The sequence below is a fragment of the Notamacropus eugenii genome, chromosome 2 (assembly GCF_028372415.1).
Source record: "Notamacropus eugenii isolate mMacEug1 chromosome 2, mMacEug1.pri_v2, whole genome shotgun sequence".
NCBI classification, from domain to species: Eukaryota; Metazoa; Chordata; class Mammalia; order Diprotodontia; family Macropodidae; genus Notamacropus; species Notamacropus eugenii.
The window spans coordinates 509,186,664-509,196,311 of NC_092873.1; the positions used below are offsets into that span (position 1 = coordinate 509,186,664).

The window sequence follows — 9,648 nt, forward strand, 5'->3', positions numbered from 1 at the left end:
CAACCCTCTCGTTTCATTGTTGTGGAAACTGAGCCTCAGCGATGGAACGTGCCTTTTCCAAAGTCAAACCAGAGATCCCTTAAATCATAAAATGGCAGATTATTGAGTTTAACACCCTGATTTTATAGAGAAGGAGACTGAGTCCTAAACAAGGGAAACTAGGGTTTCAGACTCCAAGTCTGTGAAATATATAGACCAAAAGAAGTCTCCTGCACTCATGACCACATCTCCTGGAAGGCAGACTATCTGAGCTGGAGGAAGAGAACATAATCATTAAGCCTGACCCTTTTTTTTTTCCAGGGAAAGGAAGGTATGGCCCAGAAAAGGAAAGTAACAAGTTGCAGCTCACAATGTGGAGTCAGGCAGCTCCACAAAACCCCCCAAAGCAGCAGGGGACACTCAGCTAACTCTCCAAGCCTGGAGACACACAGGAGGGCTTTTCACCTACAGTCCCTCCCCGCCCCCCCCCCCCCCACATACCTGGTGCCCAGCCAGGTGAAACAGAGCTGAATGGAGCTCAAATCCAGAGGGATGGCAACCTACTCCCAATCACACCTTGACTTCCTTGACACCCAAATGACTCCTTGGGCATCATACCACAGCATGCACCAGTCTCTTACTTTTCTCCATTTCCACATTTCTACATGAACTCCTTTATTGGATCCTCATAGAAGGTGTACAAGGTAAGACAGGTGGGTCTCATAACCATCAGTTGATGGATGGGTAAACTGAGAAACAGAACAGTGCCTTAGGCCAGAGGCTTGCCCAGAGGCACCAAGCTTTTTATTAGCAGAAGTGAGACCTCACAGAATCATAAAAATGTAAGAAATCACCAGTTTACAATGATACACCAATCATTTTATCAAAAGAAACAAGCTCAAAATTGAAGTAGTAGTCAGGGTGGAACTAGAATCCAGGCATTGTGCTCATAGATGAATCAAATAAAAACAATGTGTTAAGCACCTACTGTGTACCAGGAATGAGGGATACATAGACAAAATTAAAACAGCTCCTGCCCTCAAGGAACTTTTGTTCACTTAGGAAACCAGTATGTACATATAACTATACAACATGGGCATTTTTGTCTGTGTGCCCCCAGTGTTCAGGGCAGCACCTTGCACACAGTAGGTGATGATGGATGAATGGAAGGATGGATCCCAGCACCCTTGGCAACAAGGCCTCTCTCCGGGCCTCCTTGATCTGCTCACCAATCCCTGACAAATGCAGGAATCCAAGAAGCCTAATTTCTCAATAAATATTCCCTAAAAGATCAAAAGAGTGTGGCTTCTTTGGGTCTTGAAGAGAAAAGGAAATCAGGCAAGGTAGGTCAGTGGGGAGAAAGGAGTGGGGGATGGCGAAAGGAAAAAGCAGTAAGAAAGGGAAGCAGAAGGGAAGAAGATGAAAAACAAGTCTCCTCTTCGGAGCTTGTTTTGGAAGCCGGGCCTCAGTGGCACAGCCCACAGGCAGAGGAGAATCTGTGCACCGGGGTGAGACAAGGCTCCGAGGAGAGAGCGACCAGTCCTGGAGCACGGTCACTCTCTGCTCTCCAGGAGGGAAAACCAAGAACCAGAGTTCTTTCAAAGAGGCTATTTTAAGAAGGGTTTTCCCACCCCCCAAAAATATTTTGCAATAACAGTAAAGCAGACAGCAAAGTAAAAATAAAGTATCTGATGCACTTAGCAGATATTCTGGGACAATAATGCATCACAGATGTGCACAGCAAACCATGAGCACACACGGGGTCGCGGGCACGCGCATGTGTGTGCGCGCGAACACACACACACACATGCACACACACATGCACGCACACACGAAGGGTTTGGCATTCCTGGCTCTCTCAAGATACTTCACTGGCTGGCCAGCCACACGCCCACCCGGGGCCAGTAATTGCTTCTTCCTGATTTAGCTGTCCACATCAGCCTCTGAGGATGGAGAGCAGATTTCAGCACCTCTTTCCAGAATGATAACAGGACAAATTGGCCAGGGCGGAGGATCCTTTCACAGGTGGTGAAGGCTTCCAATATCAGGGAGCAGAAAGCTTGTCTGGCTCAGGGCACCTGCCCCCACCAGGCTTCTATAGTCTAGTCAGGGCCCCAAGGGCTAGAGAGGGGTGCCTGTGGGCTGGCGGAGGAATGACCAGGGTCTTCGCAGATCTACCACTAAAGGCCATCTCTGCCCCTCTCCCAGCCTCAGTTTTCTCCTCTGTCAAATGAGGGGAGTGGATACAATTTCTGAGGGTCCTCCCAGCTCTTACATTGCACATTCTACATACTAAGGATCCCCCCATCCCCGACCTTCCCTGCTTTCTGTGCTAAGGGCCTTCATACCCACACACAGCTAAATCTGCTTTCAAGGAGGTCACTTAAAGTGCGGAGCCATTTCATGGAAGCATTCTCACTATTTCTGGGGCTCTAGAATAAGCCCTGCCCCTTCTACGATGGGGAATGGAGATCTCTTATAGACAAGGAGCCCCAAACAAGCCAAGACTTCGCATGGGGAAACCTCTCCCCCCACCCCTCACCACATGGTCTCCAAGCCAGAAAAAATGTAGAAAACTAACCACATGGGATAGGATCCAAATGTCCATCCCATGGTCAGAGGATTCAAAATTGAGCAGGTTCTTGGAGATCATCACATCCATCACCCTATAAACCAGCTGAGGCCCAGAGAGGAAAAAAAACTATCCTAAGATCACACAGCAACAGAACTGACAGATGAACCCACATCCACTGACTCTCAATCCATTTCCACAAGGTTGAAAACAACCATCAGGCCAAGGATGCCTGGAGGAAACAGAACTGAGTGAACCTGGAGAAGGCAAAATATTTTCCACCTAAGAAGCACACTGGAGCCAAAGAAAGCCCAGGGTCGGCCTTGGGTGACCCACCTCTGCTGGCCTGATATGGCCCTGGCCACAGGCTCCACCTGGGGGGGCAGCCGGTCATGCAGGACAAAGTCGCCTTTCATTTGGCCCAGCAAATGAATCTATCCTTTTCCCTTCCCCAGGGAAAACGCCGCATTTTTCTCTGGGATAACAAAAGCCTAAGTTCCCCTAGGAGGGATCACTTTCCTCCTGTTTCCTTGGTTAAAAGCTTGTAACCTCCCCACCAGGGCCCAGCCCCTCTGGCAGATCAGGGCCTTGCCCCAGATTCCACAAACCAGGCCAGACTGTATTGAGGAGCAGGGCCCTGCTCTATGAGGGCCCTATGAGGGCCCTATGCCCTGTGCCCAACTCTGCAGGGGCTGCTCCCAGGGCAAAGGTGGGGCTGAAGGGCTCCCTTCCCTGGCCCATTGACCTCTGCCCACCAGAGAAGCAAGGTGGTGGAGAAAGGAATGCCATGTTACCCACGTAGGGCCACGGGGACTTTAAAGGGGCCTCTTAGGACAAGGCCTCACCTTCCCTTAGTTGGGTTCGGAGAATAAAAGTGGGTCACTGAGTTTACACATTTTTTCCACTCCTCTCAGAATCATTAACCCAGAAATGCTGGTTGCTATCTCCTTCTCCTTTAGCCACCATGGTGAAGGCTACTTCAGGACAACTCCACTCAGGGGATAAGAGCAGCTTATGGATGGGTAATGTGCCCCAGGCCCTGCAGCCCCATCCGGCACCCCCAGCCTCAACCTGGGCTTACATGCCCAAGCAATCCCTGCTGCTGAACTGCGCAGCTCCTAGGACTTCTGTACTGAAACCTGCTCTCCTGGCTCCCTCCTTTCCAGGGCTCAAAATGAACATTCTCTTGGCTTAGGGGAACCCAGGCAACCAAAGCCAGAAGCCAGTTATTCTCTCCCCTCCCCCAAGATGCTGAAACCCCAGGCCAAGCTGTTCTCTATATGCAAGTGGCCCCAAGAACATCTGTACCAGCTTCTGTCCCCCTCCAAAGACACTCCTATCATGTCCTCAGCCCCACAGCCACCAGCTACCCCCGAGGCTGGCCAGCCTCTCCACCCACTGGACAATTTGCTGCCTTGTCTCCTGGAAGGGAGGGACTTTACCTACGTGCCCAGCTCAGCTTGCATGGTTAGGAGAAAGGGAAGTCAGGATCCTACCTGGGAGAAGTTGAGCCCGTTAAGTGGATGGCACTGCTCTTCAACCCTCTCTACCGCTCCCGTCCGCTTCTTCATGCGCTCGGCCTCCTGTGCCAGGTAGAGGTCCAGCACGGGGACACCTCGTGAGCGCACATCTGTCTCAGTGAGTGAGTTCACCATGAGCATCACCCAGACCGGACGCTTGCGTTCCCAATTCCCAGCAATGGCATTGAACAGGTAGTCAGCATACAGGCCTTTGCCCCTCTGGTCAGGCGTCATCCAGGTGGGCATCATGAGCTTCACATAGTCCAAGTGGCGCTTGAGACGCCTGTAGAGCTCTCGGGGCAGCACATCCTGGAGGTTCTCACCATGCGGCAATAGCTGGCAGCTGGCCAGGGCTGAAATGGTGTAGGGGTCCGTGAGGTCGAGTTCAAAATAGACACGGGTGCTGGCCTCAAAGGCCGCCTTCGAATTATCCGGGATGAAGTCCCAGACTCGTGTATATGGAACATGAATGGTGCCAAACAGGTAGGCAGGAGGGTCTCGATGAATGGTCCAGAGAAACGAGTTCAGGTCTCCCTGCTACCCAGGCCAGGGAAAAGAGAAGAGATGAGACCAGAGGATCAGAATGACAATCAGAACAGTTGAGAAATTTCTAACACCCAACTAAACAACAAGCATTTATTAAGTGCCTTCTATTTGCCAGACTCTGCATCAGGCACTGGAGACACAACTCAAAAAGGAAATGGCCCCTGCTCTTGAAAAATCACTCCATTAGCTCATTTGAACCCCATCACGGAGCTCTGAGTGGCACATCTTAGGTTCCTCATTTTACAGGTTACATAATGCCCATTTCCCATTGCCCACTAAAGAGTACAAAGTGCTTTGATCTTCACAACATTCAGTGAGTCAATTAGCATTTATTAAGCACCTACTATGTTCTACTCACAAGACTAACCAAGGGAGATGCAAAGAAAGGAGAACATTCCCTGCTCTTCAGGAGCACACAGTACAAGTGTTATTGTCTCCATTTTATAGATGGAGAAACTACAGCTTTTGAGAGAAACAGACTTGGCTTTTTGTCACACAGCTAGAGCTCAGGACGGTGGCTCACGAGAGGAAGGCACGGATGCTCTGTGTGAAAGCAGGCAGGTCTAGAACTTAGGTTTCTATGGCTCTAAAAACTTCCTAGAAAACTTGGGCGAGTCCTTTCCAAATCTGTGAAATAAGAGGGTAATACTGGATGGTCTCTAAGAAGAAGATACCCAGTGCACACACAGGGGGTTGGGATAGCTTCCAAATGAGTCTGCTTATCCAGGTTCAATTTATGGGTTGGGAGGAGAGAAGGGGGAAGGTAGCTGGGGGAGGGGGGGGCTCTTCTGGATCCTAGGCTCTGAGATTCTCATGGGGGCTTCTAGAAAGATCAGCAGCTGCTGGGGTACATGAAAATGCTGAGCAAATGAAAAGGGTACTAATTAACCAACCCACAAGTACTGATAAAGCACCTACCATGTGCCAAGCATTGTGCTAGGTGCTGAGGATATGGAGATAAAAATAAACCATTGCCTACCCTTAAGCAACTGCCAGCAGTACAGTCAACCATCAGTTGTACTGTATAAGAAAAATACTCAGGATATTTCTGTGATACTTTCAAGTTTATGACATACTTTCCTCAGAACTAGCTATCAAAATAAGGAATGTGAGAATTGTTATCTCCATTTGATAGATGAGGAAACTGAGGTACTAAAAGAGGTAGTGACTTTTTCAGTTTATATTCTTCCCAACCACACCCCCCCCCCCCAACAAAAGATTTCTCTTGTTCCCGAGATCCCAGTCAATTTCCACTCTAAAATCCCTGGCCCTCAGTTTCCTTCTCTGGGAAATAGGTGTAGGTCTCTGAGGTCCTTTCTAACACTAATCCTATGATATCTGACTTCATTTTCAGTATCCCACTTCTCTCAGGGTTTTTCCAGGGCTGGTGTGGGATGGAAAAGACGAGATAATACATTTTTACTAGGATAGATTTGGGGTTGAGAGTTTTTTTTCATGGAAGGAGCAGAGATCCATTGGCCATGGTTCCTAGGTCTGCTACCACACAGCACCACACAGACCTAGAGCAAGCCCTTTCTCCCAGAGAGCCTTCACCCACCTACAGACACCTTCCCCATAAGGTTTCTCCAAGTTCTAAAATCCTATGATTCTAGTAAAAGGGGGGAAGGGAAGACTGAGTGATCCATCTTTCATCTTGGATTCATAGGCCTTTGTGGGAGTGGTGACGAGGTGGGGGTGGAGATGACAGCAGTTCCATTTCCAGGGCACTCTGGTTACAAAGCACCTTGCATACATATCAGCATCTCATCTGATCCCCAGAACAGCCTTGTGAATTGGGCAGAGATAATTATCCCCATTTTACAGCTGAGGAAGATGAGGCTCAGAAAATCAGGAGACTTGCCCATGGTCACAGAGTTGGCTGGAAGCCAGGTTTGGTATTCTTTTCAGTCTGCCAGGCTAGAATCATATCCCAACCTTTGGGGAGGCCCCTCCTTGACATAGGACAACAAATTAGAGCTGGGAGGAACATTATATGCCTTCTAGTCCAGCCCCATCTTACAGAGGATAAAACAGACCCAATAAGATTAAATGATTTGCCAGGAGGCAGATACTAATCAATCTCGGAGGCAACATTCAAACCCAGATCTTCTTGACTCCAGGTCCCATGTGCTAGTCACTAAGCCCTTAGAACAGTTATTTGAAAAACCCAGGGCTGGGGCTGGCCCACAGCAATCCCTCCACAGGCAGCTGGAAGTGACCTCAGAATGGTCCAGTGGGAACCACTGCCCTAGACTGCCTTAGCCCCCTTCCTCAGCCCTGGGGCTCTTCCCTTTGGAAACCTCTCTTTCCCACCCCATCCCCACTCTAGGAGAAGACTCATGGAAGGAATGAGTGTCCATCCATTCCTCCCCTAGCTGAAGAAAAGGGCAGGAGCCAGGCCCAGGGTCAGGAAGGGAAGCTAGGTGGATGGGGGGAGGGAGAAAGAAAAAAACTTTGCCTCTGGTTGGCACAGAAGGGAAATGATTTGGGGAGTGGAGAGGAGGAGGATGGAGAGGAGAAAGGGTAAGAGTTATGTCCTAAGGGAAGTTTTGGGGAAGAAAGAATGGAGAGGGGAAAGCCAGCCCCCATCCCCAAGCCCTTATGGGAAAGGAACCTAGAATCTGGGTATGGGGTTAATAGAGGAGGTGAAGAGTTCTAGGATAGAGGGGAGACAGGCCCAGGTCAGAGAAGATCTAGACTGCAAAAGGAATTTTCGAGGAGAGGAAAAGCTGTGTATGTGGGGATAGGATTGGAGAAAGGGGGTCAGTTCAGAAACCAGGCTGAGGAGGAAAGTGAACCCTCACAGCCCCAGACCCCACAGAGCCAGGGTGGGGGAGGTTTTAGGGTGGGATTTGTGTTTCGCTCCACAAGGGAAGTTGGGGGTAGAAGGGGGTTTGGAGGAAGGGGAGACATCCCTGTGTTAGTGCTAGCTCAGGCTAAGAGAAAAGGTGGGATAGGGTCAGAGGGATTGGAGGGCTGGAGGAGTCAGCCTTGTGCAGTCTAGGAGAGGCGCTGGGGGAGTCAGAGGCAGCGGGGTTAGAGGAAAGTCTCTGTGCTGCTGGCCCAGGCTATGAGAAAAGTTGGGAGGGCGTTGAAGGGAGTGGGGGGAAAACCCCCCACGCGCCCTCACTCAAGCCGTCCACCCTGCAGGAGCATAAATGGGGGCCGGGGACTAGGGCTAGGGGGGAGTAGGAAGGGGCCCAGCCGGCCCGGCGACTGCGAGGGCAGGGCGCCTCACCGATCCAGGCGGTCGGCACTGTCCTCCGGCGTCCAGCGGCTCCCCGGACCCGGAGCAGGCTCCGCGAAGCAGCAGCAGCAGCAGCAGGGCTAAGGCGAGTGCCAGCCCCAGCCCGAGGCCCGCCAGGCTCCCGGGCATCGTGTCGCTCTCCGTCCCCTTATTCGGTCAGTCTGTCTGGGAAAGGGCCGGAGCGCACGGGGCAGGGCGCGGAGCGAGGATACAGAGTTGGGGCACAGAGCGGACGCGGAGCGAGGGCACGGAGTGGAAGCAGAGAGGGGCAGGGCGCCCCTCTCGGAATCCAGCCCAGCCCGGAGCCCCGCTGCCGGCCCAGGGATGCTCCGGGCTCCGGGGAGGGGCGCCTGGGTCCCTGCCCCTCCGTCCCTCAGCCCGGCCGGCCCCGGGCTCAGTGTTCCCTGCCTGCCCGCCTGCCTGCCTGCCTCACTCCTTCGGGGCGAGTTTGCGGGCTAGGGGCCGGGCAGGCTGGCGGGCGGCGCGGAACAAGTGCGGGGCGGGGGCGGGGCGGGGCGGCCCGGGACTGGGGGCGGGGGCGCCGGGGTCCCGGCTGAGCGGCCGTCAGTCCGCCCCCCGGAGCCGGGCCGCCCGGACGCCCCCTCCCCAACTTCAGGGACCCGGCCGCTCCGCCATGCTGCTGCCGCTCGCCGGGGCCGGCGCCGGGACTGCGGGCGGGCTCCGGGCTCCCTCGGCTCAGTTCGCTGGGGCAGGCGGGCGAACAGACAACCCGGCCGGATCGAGATTGGGCTGGGCAGGGCTGGGTCGAGCCGGGCTGGGTCTGGCTAAGTTGTGCAGGGGCGGCCCTGGGGCTGCAGGGCTTAGGTTGGAGCTGGGGCGCCGCGGGCCGGGCTGGGCCGGGCCGGGCAGGGCTGGGCTGGGCCGGGCCAGGGGCAGCAGCGCGCTCCGCTCCGCGCACAGGCTCGGCGAGGCGGGGACTGAGAGGCATGTCAGCGTGTCAGACACACACACTCACACACACACTCACACGCGCGCGCGCGCCCAGGGAGGCAGAACTCCCAGCCGCTTTCCAAACTTCCCATCCCCTCCTCCCTCCTTCCCTCCCCGCCTCCCGCTCCTGGTCCCGGGCCTCCCCCCAGGCGCGCCCAGTCAGTCGCTAGAGGGCGCGCCGGCCGCGGTCACTGTGGGGCCAAAGCGCTCTTGGCCCTAAGCCCGCGCGGTCCGAGGGCTCCCCGGGAAAGAAGGAGGCTCCCTAGACTCTAGACTGGGTCTGCTCTGCATGCCCCAGCTCGGGGGCCCAGAATCCTGCGAGATACCGCAGAGGGCACTGGATACGCACCACCTTTTTAGTCCCGAGGACGCTTGGAGATCAGCTGGTCCAACTATCACATCTCCCAGAGAGGGAAACTGAGGCGGGGGAGAGAGACGGGGAACATGCCTCCATGTTGGTGAAACGTCCAGGACCAGATTCCGGCACTCAATATCGCAGCTGGGAAAGGCCTCAGAACACACACTTTCGGAACTGAAGTACTCTGGCCACGGCAACCCACGTCCCTTCCCGAGCCTTTGCACGAACTGTTCCCACCATCTGACCCATCCGGTCCCCTCCCCTCCCTCTAGAATACTGTCCCTCCTAGCCTCAGATTTCCTGGAATCCGAAATGCTCCCCTTACGTTGGTGCTAGCCTGACCCCCATTATTTGCGTCCTCCTTCTCCTTGTTAATGTAACTTTGCATCGTCATAATTCAGTTGCTTTGTATCTATCTTGTATCTATTTTGCTTTTCCTTATCAGGATACATCTCGTTCCCCTTTCCCCAAAGGA

General features: G+C 53.6%; 1 protein-coding gene across 3 annotated transcripts in view; it reads right to left on the reverse strand.

Annotated features, from left to right (window-relative positions):
• The window catches only part of TRABD2B (TraB domain containing 2B), a 232,038-nt gene extending 223,242 nt beyond the window's left edge, over positions 1-8,796 (reverse strand). The window contains exons 1-2 of one of the 3 annotated variants that reach the window (XM_072649361.1): positions 7,856-8,796; positions 4,048-4,605 (exon numbers count right to left, since the gene is read on the reverse strand). In XM_072649361.1, coding sequence (XP_072505462.1) covers positions 4,048-4,605; positions 7,856-7,993 — 696 coding nt within the window. In that variant the 5' untranslated portion in view covers positions 7,994-8,796. Of the gene's footprint in view, positions 1-4,047; positions 4,609-7,855 lie in introns of all 3 variants that reach the window. The other 2 variants (XM_072649362.1, XM_072649360.1) reach the window with 2 other exon arrangements.
• Between the last annotated feature and the right edge of the window lie 852 nt (positions 8,797-9,648).